Source organism: Punctularia strigosozonata (genome assembly GCF_000264995.1).
Source record: "Punctularia strigosozonata HHB-11173 SS5 unplaced genomic scaffold PUNSTscaffold_18, whole genome shotgun sequence".
NCBI classification, from domain to species: Eukaryota; Fungi; Basidiomycota; class Agaricomycetes; order Corticiales; family Punctulariaceae; genus Punctularia; species Punctularia strigosozonata.
Genome location: NW_006767450.1, coordinates 129,736 through 149,592, shown reverse-complemented (window position 1 = coordinate 149,592; position 19,857 = coordinate 129,736). Strand labels below are relative to the sequence as shown.

The following is a 19,857-nucleotide window of genomic DNA, read 5'->3' as shown; positions in this document are numbered from 1 at the left end:
GTTTCGTTTGCTATGTCGCCGGGAATTACGGTGGCCGCTGGCTGGCTGGATTTTTGGGGATGATAGAGTTGGGATGGGTTCGATGAGGAAGATCGCGACGGCTTGACTCGAGCTCGATGTCCGCAGACGACGCCCCACGTGCATCTATCAGCAGCCGTGGGAAGATGTGCACGCCGCTGCGCAGTCGTTGCCCTGACGACGTCCTGATTTGCTCTCCAAGGCTCAACGTCGTCGTCCTTCGTCCTCCCCCCTCTTCAGCAAGCTCTGCTGCTGCTCCTCGAAATGACCATGCCATACATGCTCTGACTGCGCATAGAGCCATACGGATACAGCAGATGGCTCCGTATTTATAGCAAGGGGACGGACGCCCGTAGCTATCGATGAGAAACCGTCGTCACGCGATCACATTGCGCGACCGCTCCCCTCTTCTCGCGAGCCTCGTGGCAGCTTCGTACGCGCCCCTTTTTCACTATCGTTTAATATCGTGTGGCGATGCCCGACCTCGATTTTCCTTTCTCCCGCCGATCCTTCTTGGAGGGACTCGTGAAGAACGACTCTACTCGGGGCATGAAGCAGAACGTTAACGCTGCTCGAGATCGACCGCTTCACATTGTACCTTGTCTAGGACTCGTGGCGAATGGCGTTTTCCGCTGGTGCCTGCGCCCGCCGATCGAGCTGCAGGTTTCCCCCCGCTCACGCCCATCGCGGAGGCGTACGCTGGCGTACGTCAGCGGGAATCGCATCCCGGATGCTATCCATGCTTGACTCGAAGCGACGTGTTGAACGAATCCGTCTGGACCTCTGAGTCTATATGTACCGCCGGCACGCTCGTCTCGAGACCCCCGACCTGAAGCTGAACCGATCTAGCACCGCTGCCGTGCCTTTTCAACGGCCACCCGTGCGGGTTGGGCTTCCTTTCCCTACGCGCGCGAATGCAGGCGTTTCTATCCGAGCGCGCTAGCTACTGCGGCTATCGTCTGTCGAGTCAGAGGCTGCTCAGCCATAGCACGGCCCGTTACGATCGCCAAGTATGCTCTTGCTATGCACAAAATAAAACACGGAAAGGAGGGCCGCCATTTATGGGAGACGCTATCACGGCGCCTCGGAGCTATCTCCATTCAAAATCTCGGTCGCGCGGAACTGGGACATTACAATCAAACTAAACGAAGAAAAAAATCCCCGGAGATACAGCCAAAGCTCGGAATGCTCCGACGCTTCCGATCCAAGGACGACGAGGGGAGGGGGGGGGCGCGATGATGATGATGATGATTTCTCTTAAACGATCACACCGGCAAGCTTGAGCTTGGCCTTGGCGAGCTCGACGTCCATCGTGAGGTCGTACATCCACAGCCAATCGAACCGATCCCTCAACACCCTCGCGATCGCCGCCCGATCCCTTCCCATCGGTCCGCAATACTGGAAGATCTAACCCGCGCGCAAAACCGAACCCCAGGTTCAGTCAATCGCCAGCGAAAGCGCGAGCGGGAGGGAGTTGCAGGGGGCGAGAGAAAGAGAGAGAGAGACGCACCTCGCCGCCCTCCCTGCTCGTGACCTGCTGCACCCGCGATCGGTCCTTCCGTATATCCTCGTACGCGAGCAAAAACCGCTCCACGTTCGCCGGGGTGCACTCGGGCAGGGCGAGCAGCTCCGCGAGCACGTACGCGTCCTCGAACGCCTGGCCGACGCCCTGGCCGTTGAACGGCTGCCCCGCGTGCGCCGCGTCGCCGAGCAGCGTCACCCGGCCCACGGTCCAGCGCTCGGGCGGGACGAGCTCGTGCAGCGCCCACTTGTCCGCCTTCTTCACGAGCTTAACGATGGGGAAATAAAATGAAAAATAAAGAAAAAACAAAAAACACCGCCCGGTCAGCCTTTCTCCCCCGGATCAGGAGGAGGAGGAGGAGAAGGAGGAGGCGTTACTTTGAGCAGCGTCTTCGCGTCCTCGCCAAAGTCCTCGAACGACGCCAACATCTCCTCCGTCGAGCCGGGCACGATCCAGCTCGTCGGCCCCCACTCGCGCAGATCCGGGTCCCGCGAGCGGTCGGACACGTACGCGGTCACGCTCAGCGTCTTGCCGCCGTCGATCGGGATGGCCGACATTTGCTATTTTCCCGGGGCAACAAACGGGGTGCCAGTCAAATTCAGCGACGTTAGTCAAAAAAAAAAAACACGGAACTGGCCCGGCTTAGGAGGGGGTGGGAGAGGACCGGGCTTACCCTGTCGAATCCCATCCTCTGCGTCGAAATCCGGGCGCGCTCGCCGATGGCGGCGACGGCGTCGTCCATGTTGATCAGCCCGCGGTACATGTACGTGCCCGTGTACCGCACCCGCCCGCCGCACTGCTCTCCCAAGCTCTCGCGGACCTTTGTGATGTAAAGGTCATCTGTCTCGCCGCGACGGTATGATCAACCTTGGATAATGGTTTTCAGGGACGTACCACGCTCTTGATCCCGTCGCACCCGACGACGACGCTGGCGACGAAGAAATCCGGCTCCGATCTCGAGGGATTTTGCCCGTGTTCTCGTCTCTCGATGGCCAGGCGCGCGTAGGCACCGTTCGCGGTCTGCATGTTCTCCACTTTCTTCACGAGCGAGGAGAAGTGGATGTTGACATTCGACGGAAGCTGTTGAGCGATCGCCTCCAGAAGCCGTGCTCTGTAGCATGCCGTATGAGCTTCTTACGCCCGCGAGAGGCGAACAGAAACCACGTATACCGATGAACGAACGCGTGTCGTCCTTTAATATGAAGCTACCGGGAGGGTACCTCATGAGCCACCGTAAAGCAGATTCAGACACCAAGACGCAATCTTACATCTGTTACGTGGGTTCCGTCACGACCGTCGAGGACGCGGAACCAGAGCGGGTTAAGCTCGCTGATCTTCGCTATCGCCTCGAAAATGCTTCCCAGGCCCAGGAGCTCCAGCGCGCGCATGGAGTTGGGCCCAATGCTCAACCCTGCTCCGAGCTCAGCGAAACTGAATACATGCAGGACTTGTAAGCGATGTTTTTTACGTCGGAAGATATAGCTAGGGCCCGCTGACCTTGCTGCTTTCTCAAACACGTGGATGGTGTATCCCGCGCGGCTGAGGCCTACGGCGGTACACACGCCGCCTAATCCTCCACCGACGATGGCGACGACAGTATCTTGGGCTTGAGAGGTGTCCCCCATGGTTCACGTTATTCCTTTCCGTATCTGCCGAAGCCCGCGAGCGCCGCCTTATTTCAAGCTTGACCAAAATCGTATTTCGCGCCATCGTGTATGTAGCCTTCGGGGGCACATGACGGGCTACGGCGCTCGGTGGGTCTACCTGAAAACAAAAGGTACGTCAGCTGCGTTCGGTAGCTGGCACGCACACAATCCGTCGGGGCGCATGTGGGGCGATTCCTATTCGAAGAGGAAAGAAGCAGGGGCAGATGGCAGCCCGATTAGCTTCGACTTCCAGATATGCCCTCTGTGGCACGGCCGGATGCAAGTATCTCCCGCACTGTCGGCCATGAGAACATGCGATATTTCCGTGATGATACTCGCCACTAGTGCGAGGCCCTGGGGCCCGGCTGTTCCGGTATTGGGACCGCGCCGGTTAATACTACCTACCTACCTACCTACCTGGATCTTGCGGATGTGCCTGCCTCTGTCCCGAACGTATAAAGGCCGCGTAAACACGACTCTAAGACAGGAAGAGTGATTAGGCCATATCCATCCACTGGAGATCACTCTCAGCTCACCAGGCTGCAGCTCTTGCAACGTCGCTGAAATCGCCGAGTCATTCCTTGCGTTCCCGCACTGACGGAGGCTTTCGCTGCTGCGGATCCGCTCACATCGGAACTCGCAGATCGCCGTGCGTAAAGTCGTGATTGCATCCCTATCCCCCCGACACATTGAAATATAAATAAGCACGGGTTACTATGTTATACAGTACAAATGAAAGTAGCATGGTAAATATTGTACCCATCGTCTTGCAGATCGTGGCCCTGTAGCAAGCTGGACCGCGCAGTAGACAATGCCTTCCGACACGCGTCCGATGATTCAGATATTGAGATCAAGCGACAACACCGGCAGATTTCAGCTTTTGTAACGCTTCCGCGACGTCGGCTCTCAGGTCAACGTGCCAGATCCAATCGAATCTGTCCTGGAACTCAGCCGCGATGGCCACAGTATCGTCTCCCATAGGTCCTCTATATTGATATATCTAGTAATGTTACATGAGCAATTGAATTCTTTGACACGATGCACTATTCCCCTAACATACCTCTCCGCTCACGCGACTGTGAGCTTGCTGTAGTCTCGCACGCTCCCTGCGAACGTCTTCGTACGCTTGTAAAAAGCGAGGAATTGTGGAGGCATTGCATGCAGGGTGGGCCATAAGCTCGGTTAAGACATAGGCGTCCTCAAACGCTTGACCCACACCGGCCCCATTGAATGGCTGACCAGCATGTGCCTAGTAATCATACACATCAGGTGAACCGATACTGGGCCAACGTGCGTGATCTACTCACCGCATCTCCTAGCAGCGTAACTCTCTCCGCCGTCCATATCTTTGGTGGAACAAGCTCGTGCAATGCCCATTGATCGGCTTTCTTCACCAGCTATTCATTGCTGAGCAAGTATTTGAACAATAAGGGCCAATGACAACGGACCTTCAGAAGACTTTTTGCATCTTCTCCAAAATCATTGAATGCAGCAAGCATCTGTTGCGTGGAGCCCGGGATTACCCAGCGCGGTGCATCCCAAATGCGCTGGTCGGGGTCCAGCGATCTGTCCGACACGTACGCTGACACGCTCAACGTCTTTCCGCCGTCGATCGGAAGAGCAGATATTTGCTGTATAGGTCATTCAGTGAAGGCTGGACCAGTAGGCGCCCGCGATGACTCACTCTATCAAGGCCCATTCTCTGAGTGGATATCCGTGCGCGCTCGCCTATAGCTTTGATAGCATCGTGCATGTCAAGCAGTCCGCGGTAAAGGTACGTTCCCGTATATCGGACTCGCCCACCGCAATACGGCTTGAGACACTCACGAACCTGGCGTGAATACGATGAGTCGGGTAGAAAACGTAATCTCGTCCGATAAGCGTACGTTGCTTCTGATACCATCGCACGCAATAGCCGCCGAGGCCTCAAATACTTGACTCCTCGGAGTACCGTCGGCAGATGGTCTTTGGAAGGTAACGTGCACGAATGACGTTCTTTGATATCCGACAGGAGCATGGATCGTCTCCACTTTGACAACGTTGCAAGAGAAATAGATGTGCACGTTCGGAGGCAGATGCTCCGTGATTCGCTCAAGCAAACGTGCACTGATGTTCTAGATGAGAGATGCCCGTGAATGAGAAATGAAAGCTTACCGGTGAACAAACGCGTGACGACCCTTGATGTGAAGCTTGTTGGAGAGATACGGATTAATTCGCGTCTGACGCGAGGACCTGCTGACAGCGCTCACATCCGTTACATGAGTTCCAGTCCGCCCATCCAGAACGCGAAACCAGAGCGGATTCTCCTCGCTCATGTTCGCGATCTCCTTAAAGGTGTCACCAAGTCCGAGGAGTTCCAGGGCCTCGAGGGAATTAGGACCTAAACTTATACCGGCACCTAGCTCGGCAAAGCTGCGGAGGAGGAGCATATCAATAGGACGCTGCCAGCGACGGACAAACCAAGAGCTTGCCTTGCTGCTTTCTCAAAAACATGTACTGAGTACCCGGCGCGGCCGAGACCAACGGCGGCACATATACCGCCGAGCCCGCCGCCAATAATGGCGATGGGTGTTGTACGCCTATTATGTGTCTGAACCATGGCTTATGGAGCGGAAATAGGCCTGAGTTGAGGGATGGGGAGGACGACGGTCATCGTTCTGCGTCTTATAAGAGCGACTCGTCGACGGTAAATGGTGGGTCAATAGTATAATCGAAAGATGCCCATTGCAGAGCCAGCGTTGCACTTCTGGATACGCCCTTCGCAGTCAACAGCGAGTGGCGTCGGATCGTCGTCTATCTCGTCGGTCTTCGAGTGGGGCAGCGCCCTTCGGGGCTGCGGAGGGTCTCGACTGTGCGAAATTACCCCGTTTGGCATGGGTCTTGACATTTGCGGTGGCGAGGGGGCGTCGTCAAACCTTCTTCTACGAGGACTCCTCGGTCGCTTCAGTACCAGTCATCTAAGATCATATGAAATTATGAACCCACTGAAGGCCGATGATCGACTTCGGTTGCCCCCCCCCACTTATGTCGGATGGCATTGGTCAGCGTTACGGGTAGGAGGCTTATTCTTCCTGCGAGCGTGCATTTCTTTGGTCGACTACACGAGTGGCGTACGTGCAGCGCAGCAACCGATTGTTCCGCTACCGGGACCTCGTCGGCAATCTGCCTACCTACCTACCTACCTACCTTTGCCTACCGAGGGTATCTAGAAACTGTTGCGCGACATCAGGTCGTAGTCCACCATGCTTCTGAAGGATTGGATGAACCTCCTGAACGCCCGTTATAACCGCAACGAAGCGGAAGACGATGGTCGTGCCGTGTGCAGAACACATAACTCTTCCGGTGTGTATATCAGTCGGTAATAGGCGATCAAGGTGCGAGCCGAAGGGCCAAAATCGGGCGCATAAGCGGATTGTGTAACGCTCCTGTTCCCACGCTCATCGGCCCGACGCGGAAGCGATCGCAGTTGCCAGCTCTTGTCTCCCGACGTTGCGGAATGCTCAGAAGCGCGGTTATATCCCAGCTACTTCATGAGCTATACGACTACTCAGCCTAGTGTTTTGCTCTGTCCACGTCCCCTGGCACGATATGCTGGCCAACTCTTATTGGTTTCCTTGTTGCCTCCTCGCCCGCCTCTGAAGCACCTTCCCGGGGAAATATGGTCCAAGATCTTCCAGTTTGTACTATGGGGAGATTCGGATGGAATCTATGGGTCATCACGACAGCCGGGCTCCATGCGATTTCTTTTGATTAGTAAGGGGTTCAAGGTAAGAGGAATACTCGTCAGCGCGAGGAAACTGTACCTCTTATACTCGCGCGCTTTCAGGAAATCATTTTACCCATACTATATTCGCATGTTACAATCGCCTCGATCGGTGCCCTGCAGAAGTTTGTCGCCCACTTGACCGCCTCCGACAAAGCCTGGGATTCGATACGGCGGATTCCGTACTCCACCCCTGGTCGCTGGATCCACTCATTGGACCTCGGCTACCTACACTATGACGGATCCAGCATCGAAGACTCTCGGCTTCATATCGACATGCTGCTCACGAGCATGTGGCCTCTTGTTCCTTTCCTTCGACAATGCGTGCTCACACCTATGATGGGCCTGAGTAGGAGAGCGCTGGATGCCCTGGCACTGAGTGACAGCGCCGGCCATCTGAGGTCACTGAAGGGGATGAAGATCTCAGAGACCAGCGTGAACATCAGCACGCTTCAGAGCGACCCGTTGGTCCAGCTGTTGCGATACTGTCCCGGAATTGAAGAACTCGAAGTCGTCGGACCGGGGCTAGACACGTCCGACTTCGACTTCTTACTCCCCACTCGGAGCTCAGCTGGTGAAGACGACACGATACCGTTTTATCCCCTTCATCTCCCCGCTCTACGCACCCTCACCTTACTATCCCTACACTCCGGACCATTACTCTACGCGCTTTTGCACACTAGACTACCTTCGCTCCGGACACTCACTCTCACGCCTTATCACGAAGTCGCCTCATCCTTGGTCACCGCTTTTATCGCTGCTCACGGACCATCCCTGACTTCCCTCCTCCTCTATACACCGAAGGTCTGGCCGACCTCCCTCTGCACCTCACCTCCGGACCTCCTCATCTCGTGTCCCAACCTTCGACACCTTTCGCTCGAAGCACCACTTCCCGACCTCGTCTTACCACCGAAGCATCATCTCCAAGTCCTTTCTCTCCCACGTCCGAATGGCGTACTACTAGGGAAGCTTGAGGGTGCTATACAGAACTTTCCGGACCTGCGAGCCGTCAGAGCTCGCGACGTCAAGTGGCTTAGGAAGGGGATGGCGCTAAGAGCGCAAGAAGCCGGCGTGCAGGGGCAGATGAGGGATTGGATGAGGCGGCTCGTCAGGAAACAGGTCCGAGTGTTGGACTCCGAATGGAAAGATGGTATGCAATAGGTCGTGTGTTCCGTCCCCTTCTCCCACTTCTCGTTTCATGTAATGTCGCCAGTGACTGTGATTTGACCCTAGCATCCGTCGATACCATCACCACTCCATATATCGTAATACTGTACCATAACCTGTACAACGCCCTCTCCATCCATACACCATAGTTTTCAACAAAAGCACAGCGCATCTTCAGCCTTCGAAGTGTAAAAGTGTACGCAGTGATATCGCGCAAAATCAAATCGAATTTGACGATCGCTACGTTTTGTTCCTCGGCCCTACCCCAGTTTCTACCACACCTTTTTGACCGCGTTCTCTCCGTCCTCTTCGATAGATGCCAGCATGTATCCGGCAAGACCGCTAATACGAGGCATTCTCGTCATCTTCTGCGTCGCTGGCATCATTGCGGCTCATCGCGATGGTCAACAGCCTCTGCCATTTGCGCTCACGGACACGGAGGCATTGGCTGAACAAATGGGCAAGGTGAGCACATCATGACTAGCAATGACTAGACCTCTTTTCTTATTGCCACCCCATAGCTCACAAACTCGAGCACCAGCATATGGCTAGAGGCACACTCCCAAGCCGCAGAGCATGCTTCAAGTAATGTCGACTACGTGAACCCGTACGTGCGTCTACAACATACCATGAGAAAACTTGCTGCATGCCACACAGGCTCATCGGAAATGGTGGCGACTCGCCCAATGGCTCGGGCGGGATGATACCCTCCACCGCGCCGCCGTTCGCCATGACGCGTTGGGTCGCGCAAACGCGACAGAACTACGTCTCGATGACACCCTACAACTACACCGATGGCACGATTCACGGCTTCCAAGGGACACATCAGCCGGCGATATGGATGGGCGAAAGCGGGCAAGTTGTAGTCGTCCCCGGGTTGGGCGACGTGAAGAGCAGTTTCGAGGATAGAGGGATGGCCTTCAGGCATGAAGACGAGGTGATAACCGCGCACTACTATTCTGTGGACCTGAAGGCGGATGAGGGCAATGTTCGTGCTGAGATGACTGCAAGTGAGTGCGCGTCCATGCTCATAGGCTCAGCGCTGACAGCGCCCGCCGCTTCAGCTTCGCGGGTTGGCCACCTCAAGTTCACCTTCGATTCAACTTCCCCTCCCTACATCCTTATCGAAGCGACGCGCGCTTCCATTATTGGCTCTGCGGATCCGTCCAACGTCACCTATCCTCTGGGTGAAGTCTCCATCGACCCATCCTCTCGCGAAATCACGGGCTACAATCCCGAACGCCAAGACTTCATCATCGGACCTAATACCGAGACGGCGAAGGGCTTCAAGGGTTACTTCTGCGCAAGGTTCTCGGAACCTTTCTCGGCATGGGGCATCACGCAAAACGGGACAGCTCGTGAAGGTGCCACCCGCGATGAAGGTGCACTTCTCAGCGCATATGCGGCGTTCCAAGATGGGACTGCAACGGTAGATGTCAGGGTTGGCGTGTCTTTTATCTCCGTCGAGCAGGCGCGTCGGAACCTAGACAACGAAATCAGTGACGAGACCGCCTTGGAAGAAACTGCGCGCAAGACGAAGGATCAATGGGCAGAGAAGCTCGATAGGATCAAAATCGAGGGCGGAACCCAGGAAAACAAGACGGTGTTCTACACCGCGGTGTACCATAGCTTGCAGGTGCGATTCTCTCGTCGCCTGTTTCACCGGATATTCGCTTACGGACTTGATAGTACCCTTACGAGCAAAGCGAAGAAGGAAGGTACTACTCAGGCTATGATGATTCTGTGCATGAAGGAGAGTCTTACACGGGCTACTCCATCTGGGTGAGTTTCCGCAGAGTGCCATTAGGTTTTTGGGACTTACGTTCTCCTCAGGACACGTATCGTGCGATTTGGGCATGGCAAATGCTCCTAGCCCCGGAACGTATCAATGGAATGGTGCAAAGCATGCTACATGACTACAAAGAAGTACGTGATAACGCTACGCACGAGGCTGAACAGGGAGGATGAACATTGTGGAAAGGGCGGCTGGCTCCCAATGTGGAAGAATATCGTCGGTAAGACCCTTTGAGCCAACCACGGGATTCGGTCTGCTTCAATTTTATTTTTATTTTCAGAAACGAACATCATGGTCGGCCTCCTAACTTCGAGCTTCTCACTGGCTCACATCTCGTTAGGTTGGCACTCATGCGGATTCGCTCATCGCGGAGGCGGTCCTGAAGGGTTTCAAGGGCTTTGATCTCGATCTCGCATGGGAAGCAGTGCTGAAGGATGCCACGGTGCCACCGGTGGATGATTGGAATATCTCGTATGTTGAGGATACAAACGTCATGACTATCTCTCACACGCGATCTGAACACAAGGTACTATGATCGGGAGGAGGTCAGCCAATGATTATCGGTAGCTGAATACTGCCGTACTGAACTATTATTAGAACGTCGGCTACGAGGTTCGGGCAGGGTTGTCTTCGGTATACAACACCAATGGCTGGATCGCCAACGATGTTCACTCCGAGTCCGCTTCTAGAACGCTGGATTATTCTTGTCCGCCCTCATCTTTGCCCTCCTACCTTCTACTTCAACTCATACCCAAATCCGCAGACGATGATTTTGCGGTTGCTACTCTCGCTTCCTTGCTTAATCGGACAGACGATGCCGATTTCTTCCTCAACCGCTCCCTCACCGCACCCTTCACGATCTTCAACTCTAATACCGGCTTTATGGAAGCACGAAATGCCGACGGATCCTGGGCCGGCGACGAAGAAGGCTGGACAGAAGGCGACAAATGGGCGTATACATTCGACGTAGTGCATGACATTTCAGCCCTCATCGACAGGCTGGGTGGAAACGAGAGCTTCGTCAATTTTTTGGACGAACATTTCGATGGTGGTGAGCCGTAGACCATGCATCGGTACCGACCCATGCTTACGCGCCCTGCTTGCAGGTCACAATGATCATACCAATGAGGCGAGTTCGATTCAATTCACGAAGCGTGTCCGGTATCTGACGGCAGATCTCAGCCATCGCACCACATTCCATACCTATACGCCCTTGCGGGAGATGCCTCTAAATCTCAAGAGCGCGTCCGTGAAGTAGCGTCTTCCGACTACAACGCGACTGTGAACGGACTCTCAGGGGTACGCCACACGCCGTCAGATGCAACTTGATCTTCATCCTCATTTTCGCCTTTCGCAGAACGAGGACTGTGGCCAGATGAGCGCGTGGTACATCTTCAGCGCCTTGGGCTTCTACCCGGTCAACCCCGTTTCTGGAGAATACGTCGTTGGATCGTACGTTGTCTCCTTGCAGCGGCACTTCGACCGTCCTGTGTTAAATCGTCGAATACCCACAGCCCTTTCTTCGACAAAATTGTAATCGATCTGCCGAATGCGGATCAGCCGTTGACGATCACCGCAGACGGTGCGGTGACGAAACCATACGTGGATGGCTTGGAGGTCAACCATGTTCGAGTCCGCCAACCGATTCTGAAGCATGAACAGATTGCGAGAGGAGGCGATGTGTCGTTCACCATGAGAAACACTCCCGTTCGCTGGCACTAACCGCCACACATCAATGGTCATCGACAAGTCACATCACCCCAGCCTGCCTCAGGCTGAATCATCGACGTAGCCACGTACTACGGTGTAATCCTATTCTTTTCAGCCACGACCTGCGTATGTCCGTAATTCTATCCTTAATTCTATCCTTCCGAACGCCTTCAGTGGTAATGTTTTCGTTCGTTGTGTTGAAAAATGGATGAGCGTATATGTATCAGGATTATCATGATCAATCTTGTACTATGCTCTCGTCAGCAAGACCCAACCAACTAAACGACGACAAAAGCATGCGGACATGAATTCGGGAGGCCGTCTGAGCATCATCGCCATGAGATACACTGTATGCCTCCTGAACTTGCGCCTTGCAAGCACGCTCGAGCACATTCCATTCCACCTCGCTCGCGGCCTTGCTCCGAGTTCTGATTTGGCTTTGATTACCCTGAGTTCTAGCCCATTTCCGGATCATATCCCAGAGAATCCCGAGTTGTCTCTCCCCGTCCGAAAGGATCATGTACGGAATGTCGCTGACTAGCGCGTATCTACGTATGGTCAGCAGTCTGTCATTGACATTTGCGTAACGGGGCAAACGCTCACTTGCGAAGTTGAATCAAATATTTTCCCGGCTCAGCGTCTACAGTAAGCTCGAACGAGCCCTTATCGATCATTCCACGTATGGAATTTTTGATGCATCCAAATCTCTGAGAGGATTGAGTCAAATGATACCGTCAGACGCCGCAGAACGCCTCCTACTTTCTCCTCCCATACTACTATACTTGATCCTCGTTTTCCTTGGTCTTCGTTGCCATCTCGATACAATACGATACTAAAGTCAGCTCTCGACTCGACCACGTTGATAGTATCTTGCAGAGCGATAACTTTTTCTGAAACAGAACCGTTTTTTTGTTGGCGCAATTTTAGAATTGATGCGATGTACCTGCATATGACAATCCTAAATTATATTATGTGAGCCCGTTCATCAGACGGACGACCTCAGCGTACCATCGAAGTTCCTCGTGAGAGGGGATATAGAAGGATCTGGGCGTTTCGATGAAGGGGGACGGTGGACGTTTAGATCAATCTCGCTCAAAAACGAGAGTGAGACAGGTGTGCTGGTAGAGCTTTTATTCGTCTTCGACACTTCCCACTTGAGCATGTCATCTAGGACCTGACAGACTGGATGAAAGAAGTTCACGGCGCTAGATTGCCTACAATGTGCATGAGGCAATATACATCGCGTTCAGGGGTCACAATGAATCTCACTTGTTATCTCCCTCTAGAACGGAGTACTTCAAAGACGGTGGCTTTGGAAGGGACATGTAGAGCATGCCCGTCTCCTCGTCGAACGAGGCCAGCTTCTTCGTGAACGCCGTATGAGAAAACACGAGATCTTGATCAGGACTACGAAACGTGAATGCGTTGGGTGTGAACTGTTTATTGACATCCGTGCTCTTGCTTGACTCGCTTTCGATAGTGGGGTCCGGTACGGCAGGTTCAACATCCAGCTTCAAGTATTCAGATGCAGTATGGGAGTTGTGTAAGATGAGATCACGAAATTTCTCGGCGCGCTGTGAGTTGCCACAGCAGCCGAGTTCCTTAAAATGGCTGATCAACGAGTAAGCCGCTTGGACGGTCTGAGGATGCTTGAAGAGTCCTTCAAGGACGGGTATAATCGGCTTTCTGGACGGAGTAGCGTCGAGCCATTCACGGAGAGACTTGGGAGGCATGTTGAAGGTTGCGCCGTGCGGGATAAACGACTCCGGCGTGCTGTCTTTTATATATGTCCCCTTGTCCTGATGAGCCGCGCATTCGAGGTCCCATCGTGAGTCACAGATAAGCTTTGAAGACCGACAACGAAGGAGTTCTGCTCCATCTGACTCTATGACATCGAGATCGACTGTGTGGCGGCCCTGTGAATGACCTCTTGACAAGTTAGTGAGAACCCGCCAAGTTCCAGAGAAACTTACTATCAGATCATCGTTTCGCATGTCACGAGATTCCGATTCCGGATCAAGAGGTCTACTATATTTACACATCCCGCCTCTTTCTTGGTGCCACGACGGTTGTACTGCCACCAGAGATAAGTTCAGCATATTCAAGTTATCCTCGAGAAATAGTGATTGAAGATATGACACGTGGTCAATGGAGATTACTGAACGTTTATGGCGTTAGCCCACCACGATGTCTTTCTTATCAATATAATGCATTCCCAGAAGTCGCCATGTTCGGTTCCGGCGGCGAAAAAGGGGATCGATAATGATCCTGAGCACACAGACAGCCACGAATAACCGCATACGTAGCCGGGTTGAGGTGATCATAGTAATGCATGCTTCTTTTCAAACTTCCGCGGCCGTGTCAACCATGCCACCACGGATGGAGAAGGATCGCACTGATGCTTGCAGGATTGGGCTGTTGAGTTGCCATCTACTTACGTGGAGAGCAGCTGGCGCACACTGCATGCCGGTGGAGGAGAAAGGAAAGTAGTAGCACGGCTAATGCATCACGTGACATGGATGAACTCCTTCTGCTGCTGCTGTCTCAGAGCCTCAGCCCGACCGGCAACGATCTCCAGTGGTCGTCGTGCCCCTCCATCATGACGTCGGACGCGCCTGAACCATATGTTCAATCTGGTGACCCTCTGCATGAGTTTCTGCGCAACTTTTGGCAACGCCAAGTGGACACCGCCGAGAATGAAACACCGGATTACCGGCATCCTGCTCTCCCGCTCGCGCGAATTAAGAAGGTGATGAAGAGTGATCCCGAAGTGAAGGTGCGCTATTACTTGAGGCTGAAGGATACTGTAACGAACATTCTGTAGATGATTGCAGCGGACGGTGGGTACCTTCGACCGACCGTGTATACCACCCCATGCCGATTCTCATGCTCATAGTCCAGCACCCATCCTGTTCTGCAAGGCATGCGAAAGTGCGCACTGTTTCGAATCTCGCTTGTACTTTAACATATGGGTTGTCAGTATTCATTTCGGAGATAACCGCGCGGGCCTTCATCGTCGCTGACTCGAACAAACGACGCACTCTCTCCCGACAAGACATCGCCAAGGCGCTATCCAAGTCGGACCAGTTCGATTTTCTCATCGACATTGTCCCTCGTGACGATGGACACGGACACGGAGCAGGACAGGGTGGATCAACTGGACAGGGGTTCGATCAAGCCGCGCGAAAGAAGCGCAAGGAGGTTCGTCGTGCCTTTCCACTCTTGGGTCGAACACCGGATGCTGAGTATACCCTCAGCAACAACAGCCTACGACCAACGGGAGCGGTTCACGGCCGGAAGGCGTCTCCTTGGATACCTCTGCCGCGGACTCTGGAAGCGGTGCGCTCGAAGAGGTCGGCTTTCCCACCTAACTCTTACATATGTGCAATCTAATGTGCCTGTTCGTCGTTCCAGATGAAGCAACTGCTTGAAGATCCAACGTCGCCAATTGAGCGACACTCAAGATCGGCTCAAGGTCCTCTCGGCTGAGGCACCACTTGCCGCTGGGATTCCGTCTCCACTATCAGCAATGCAGTCACGTTTTCGTTGACTTGACATAACCTGAAATCGTAGGCTGGAACGGACCTCTCGTGCTCCCGATACGCATTCGTGTCAGGCTTTGTATGTACGTGATTAGATAGGAGCAAAGGCATGGTCATTGTGATCAACACCCTTTCTGGCATGCTCTCTCTTTAGGTCAAGATCAATCCATACCTCTGCTCCCAACATCCTTATGCATAAGCCGAAGATCACGACTGAACTCCTTCCAGCCCATCAACTTGAAGATTTGGGCCATTCGTCTCCCATCTCCTTCTTTATTCTCTGCACTTTCCTCGGTCACGCGCGAACACGCCACGCAAAGCTCGTACCTCACACCAAACGCCGGGACCTGCTACGCAAGCGGATCGTCCACCGGGTGCGTAACCGCCGGTTGCGTTCTCCAACTCCCTGCACACCCTCCTCTTCTGCCCGACAACTCGGCCAAGGATGTTTATGTTTTCCGTGAAGCGGTCACGTTGCGATGAAGAGGCTTGCACACTGTACGCTCACCCCAGATCGTTGACCATAAGACAGCGCAGACAATGCTCTGTATCCAGCATGTATATGATCAATCAACCAGCCATCCTTTGCTTCCATCTTTGCAGAACTAGAAGTGTTGTCGCCTATGTGCCAGAGACAGCCTCTAGACCATCCACCTCTGACTGGTGCAGGCATTCAGATTATTTTTTACCTAACACTGGTTCCATTAGATGGACGCTCCTCGAGTTTAGCGCTTCCCCACCAGCACAACGCTCACGCACCGACGACATCCACCTGGTCGACGCAAACCACTCGGGGTGTCTTCGGGACCGTCGAGATAACACGAGTAAAACGGAAGTGCGATATCTGTCGTAGGTTCAATATGTGAATGCTGGAATGAGATTGATATCGTTGACCTCACCATTTTGCGGACGTGTGTGCATGTACAGACGTCATTCATCATGGTATCATATCGCATAGCTCAGATTTCTATGCGCTCTAGCTTGGACGGGGTTTAGCGCCCGCGAAGGAAGACGTGCGAGGAACGAAGGCCTATCGCTGGCTTCAAACTTGGTGTCGTGGCCGCTAGCCATACCCTCTCCAGGCATAAAACCTCGAGGAGTAGGCAGCGACTTTGCAATAGTCATATCGCATCAATGCCGAGACTATCCACGAATCAAGGTCATGAGTCACGCGAGGTCATCCTTGCTACGAATACCGAGGATATAAGGATACGACCCCATTATGATTTTATCCGCGCGTGAATCTCCAAGTCCTTTTCTTCTATACGCATCCTCCTCATCCATAACGTGAAGTATATGTCATCGCGCAAACGGGTTCCGAACATCGCTAGCCATTCCGGACGAGGATTTGAATTCGCATGGCGCAGATACCAGCCTTCGATGTCGTTAATGTGCACACCGAGCTCTCGAAGAAGGGCCAACAAACTAGGACAGAATGATGAGCAGATTCTTTACGTCGTACAGATACTTACTCGAGCGCGTCCATGAAGTCGTTGCCGTCACCTGACGGTTGAGCTTCGTTGAAGTCGACTATGACGAGTGCTGACCGAGGGTCTTCAACAGCGATTGATCGCAGTAACATGATGTTACGCATATCAAGATCGCCGTGTATGATGCCCAATCTCTGCATGCGATACAGTCTGGGCATTATATATTCGGCCTTAAAAATAGTCAGACACGCGCCGCCACATATCTATCAATGCGACTCACAGCGTGTAGGAGACTACAGCCTAGACGTTTCTCGATGGTGATGCGATCGGTCTCGCGCAGCGTCGCTCCGTCGAGATATTCCAGAACATGCACGATGGACACCTCCTTGTGTGGCAATTCAACCTAGGCGTCCGTTAGTCGCAATATCAATCCAGTGTGGGTAAGCCACCTTATAGAAGCCAAACGAATACGGTATCATGGACCCTGTCTATTAGTCAGTTGAATTCTGGCACGGTATATATCAGGGTTGAGTACCTTGGAGCACCGTCAGCTGGTTATAGGCCCATGCTTCCAGAGCTGCGCTGCTCCCTGCATGTCGCCACAGCACGGGCCAGGTGTTGTCATCGAAGCAACGTTCCTCTGGCAGACCACGAAGACTCTGTTGATATATCTTGACGAATACCTCCCGCGATTTTTCGGAACCGATGCGCATATCACCTTTGTAGACCTGGGAGTGCGTGTCGACCTTGGTGCGAATGGGTTTCTTGAGCGTGATGACAGTGTTTCCGGGCGATGCAGCAGCAAGCTGTGTATCTTCAAAGGGGCGAGGGCGGTATCGATATGATGCATCGCGGTCGAGCTTCTGGGGATGAGCCCAGATATCTACCACGCTCAAGTCGCAAGGCAGCAACTCGAACATGGGCTGAGTCATGGCCACGATACGAAGCTGTTTCAGGTCTTCGATGAATCGTTTACCATCTTCGAGATTTTGGGGGAGAGTCTGTACGAAGAACTGTGGCCGCGGAAGGTATTGGAGAGCAACATCGACCTCGTCGTCGTACATCATGGTTGGATGGAAGCTGGGGTGGGCGTGGGAGACGTGCTGAGTCCGGCACGATGAGTCGTGGGAATGAGTCCTTGGCATCTTCATCGGTCTTCACAGAGAGCGATCCAGTCACTGTACAAGTACCTAAAACGTTCTTTATTGTACTGCACTGGGCACTGAGATAAGCTGATCATGCATGTTTTATCTCAGTTGGAGCAAAGCATCGCCGCTCGTCTAAATCTTGAGGTACCCGTCACGGTGTTGCCGAAGAGGTGGAGAATGGCCTACGGCGGCTTGACCGCGGTGCGTCTGCCCGATAGCTACTTTGCGCTGTGGGGTATAGCATTCTTGCTACTACATCACCCCGAAAAGCCATAATCATGGGCCTTGTTTCCAGCTGTGTGGCGTTGCCTTCTCATAGTCTACACAGCTAGAACGCGTCACTGTTCGAAGAAATAATGAGTCATCATGATGAGCTGATGCTGTCTGCATGCGGATGTAAACGGGATATTTCTGGTTGAAGAACAAAAGGGGGACTTATGCCACGCATTCGACCGTGTGGCGTCGACGGTTGACATCCTCTCTCCGCACATTCATACACTATGGAATCCCTGGAAAGCGCTGTACGAGCCTCGTCTGGCAATCAAAAGCTAGTGGACGCGCTCTTCAGCCTGACCGACTCAGATTTGGACTACGTTGTACCGCTTCTCGAACGTCTGCATGCTCACACCAAGAACAGCCAGCACATAGCAGCTAGAGCACAGAATTTCACGAAGGCAGCGAAGTCCGTCAAGCTTCCATCGCGTCTTCTGGGAGAGCGCCTTCAATCATGCCGCGGTCTCAGCGACGCAGAATCCAAGAAATCTTACTCGTCATCGCAAGCCATCACTACGGACTTGTTTATGAAGGACAAGATTTTCCTTCGCAAGCCAGTTTGGCCCATAGAAGAGTTTCGAAGCTCATTACGTCGCTATGAGCAAGAGTCTGGGAAGGTTATAAGCTTTGAGGCCTTAAGAAATAAAGACTCAGTCTCCGAAGGCGACGTCAAGTATGTAAATCTACGCTTTTGTTCATGTCCCCAAAGTAATGAGCCTTTGATACCAGGGCTTGGACTACTGTCAACGTTCTGCACCCGGTGGTGCATCTTATGGATGACTGGCTTCAACATCATTTAAGGAAGACTGGAGATGACCAGCGTGCACGTCTCAGTTATCGAGGAGAATATTGCACGGATGAATCGAGTGGTGATACTGTCGATCATGCCATCATGCTCCATCGAGGTGAAGGCGTTCCTGACGAACATTGGGATCCAACAACTCTGAAATTCGACCGCGATGCAATGCCTCTTGTTTTATGGGAGGATAAGGTATATATGCAGGTTTTATACGACTCAAGATACCATAGTAAATGCATCACAGGCGCTCGGTTTCTTGAAGTCTGATTTGGTTTTTACCTCGGAACAAGCAGAGGGAGAACTGGAAGTTTCGCAACTTTATTATCACACTTACGGTCGGCTTGCCTCCTCAACGCCGCAACTCCGCAAGTAAGTTCATCACTTGTAGCTCCAATGCCTTCCAAAACGATTCCTTGTGTTTAGGTATGTCTTTGGGAAAAAGGTGCCTTATATTCTCCATGGCGATAGTCGAGTGGTTGTCGGCATGGCCTGGGATGGCCATTGCTGGGGTATGGGCCAGACAGCAAACGTCAGAGATTTCAAGGTTTATAATCGCAAGAACGCCAAGATCGGCAAGCTGAATAGAATAGACGGAAGGATGGAGCATCATTGTCAAGTTGTTGCAACGTTCAGCGAGCGCACCGAGTCCTCACCTATTGCCGCAGACGGCGAACTGTCGACCAGGGAGCTCACCGCCTTCTTCATATGGATGGCACTTAAAGATCACAAATTTGACCTGTAATAAGTAGGGCTATGCGGATAGTTATCGTTATCGTCTTATGAATGGAACGGCAGCGACAGAGTGCGACTCTCCTTTCGATACCCCAAACGACAAATGCATGGTACATGCAGGTAGAGTCGCTGCAGAGGTCAATGTGGTGGTGTTTAGATCTCAATCACCTCACTTCCGGACGAATCCATTTCACCCGCACTCCACACTGTTCATCTGATTTGCGGGTGAAAGGCGACTTTCACCTCATGCGCTGGGGAAATTCCCCCGAAATGAACGCCACCGTGGAAGAAGCCGCGCCCGCCGTTCAGGGT

The 19,857-nt window shown here is 53.1% G+C and overlaps 7 protein-coding genes across 7 annotated transcripts; 3 read left to right on the top strand and 4 right to left on the bottom strand.

Moving 5' to 3' along the window:
• Positions 1-1,275: 1,275 nt before the first annotated feature.
• PUNSTDRAFT_47546 (FAD/NAD(P)-binding domain-containing protein) lies at positions 1,276-3,165 on the bottom strand (the record flags this gene model as incomplete). The annotated part of the gene is made up of 7 exons (XM_007388351.1): positions 1,276-1,425; positions 1,529-1,807; positions 1,918-2,100; positions 2,214-2,360; positions 2,435-2,620; positions 2,809-2,971; positions 3,038-3,165. 7 exons carry the CDS (start codon positions 3,163-3,165, stop codon positions 1,276-1,278), a joined length of 1,236 nt encoding a protein of 411 aa, XP_007388413.1.
• Positions 3,166-4,036: 871 nt separating this feature from the next.
• On the bottom strand, positions 4,037-5,615 carry PUNSTDRAFT_138664 (FAD/NAD(P)-binding domain-containing protein; the record flags this gene model as incomplete). Its single annotated transcript, XM_007388350.1, has 7 exons — positions 4,037-4,186; positions 4,247-4,435; positions 4,494-4,583; positions 4,635-4,817; positions 4,871-5,017; positions 5,073-5,292; positions 5,341-5,615. 7 exons carry the CDS (start codon positions 5,613-5,615, stop codon positions 4,037-4,039), a joined length of 1,254 nt encoding a protein of 417 aa, XP_007388412.1.
• A 1,062-nt stretch (positions 5,616-6,677) lies between these two features.
• PUNSTDRAFT_55592 (uncharacterized protein) lies at positions 6,678-8,251 on the top strand. Its single transcript, XM_007388349.1, has 2 exons — positions 6,678-6,953; positions 7,013-8,251. Exons 1-2 carry the CDS (start codon positions 6,717-6,719, stop codon positions 8,108-8,110), a joined length of 1,335 nt encoding a protein of 444 aa, XP_007388411.1. The 5' UTR covers positions 6,678-6,716; the 3' UTR covers positions 8,111-8,251.
• Positions 8,252-8,762: 511 nt separating this feature from the next.
• PUNSTDRAFT_76494 (uncharacterized protein) lies at positions 8,763-11,633 on the top strand (the record flags this gene model as incomplete). The annotated part of the gene is made up of 11 exons (XM_007388348.1): positions 8,763-9,126; positions 9,181-9,752; positions 9,806-9,898; positions 9,950-10,042; positions 10,098-10,127; positions 10,252-10,362; positions 10,509-10,617; positions 10,675-10,959; positions 11,065-11,210; positions 11,269-11,363; positions 11,426-11,633. The coding sequence occupies 11 exons, from the start codon at positions 8,763-8,765 to the stop codon at positions 11,631-11,633; spliced, it is 2,106 nt and encodes a 701-aa protein (XP_007388410.1).
• A 911-nt stretch (positions 11,634-12,544) lies between these two features.
• PUNSTDRAFT_138662 (uncharacterized protein) lies at positions 12,545-13,354 on the bottom strand (the record flags this gene model as incomplete). The annotated part of the gene is made up of 3 exons (XM_007388347.1): positions 12,545-12,579; positions 12,630-12,835; positions 12,891-13,354. 3 exons carry the CDS (start codon positions 13,352-13,354, stop codon positions 12,545-12,547), a joined length of 705 nt encoding a protein of 234 aa, XP_007388409.1.
• Positions 13,355-14,184: 830 nt separating this feature from the next.
• On the top strand, positions 14,185-15,290 carry PUNSTDRAFT_92989 (histone-fold-containing protein). Its single transcript, XM_007388346.1, has 6 exons — positions 14,185-14,397; positions 14,446-14,461; positions 14,523-14,552; positions 14,602-14,822; positions 14,879-14,974; positions 15,036-15,290. The coding sequence occupies exons 1-6, from the start codon at positions 14,221-14,223 to the stop codon at positions 15,108-15,110; spliced, it is 615 nt and encodes a 204-aa protein (XP_007388408.1). The 5' UTR covers positions 14,185-14,220; the 3' UTR covers positions 15,111-15,290.
• A 1,093-nt stretch (positions 15,291-16,383) lies between these two features.
• PUNSTDRAFT_146522 (uncharacterized protein) lies at positions 16,384-17,660 on the bottom strand (the record flags this gene model as incomplete). The annotated part of the gene is made up of 5 exons (XM_007388345.1): positions 16,384-16,588; positions 16,636-16,823; positions 16,874-16,996; positions 17,043-17,077; positions 17,129-17,660. The coding sequence occupies 5 exons, from the start codon at positions 17,658-17,660 to the stop codon at positions 16,384-16,386; spliced, it is 1,083 nt and encodes a 360-aa protein (XP_007388407.1).
• Between the last annotated feature and the right edge of the window lie 2,197 nt (positions 17,661-19,857).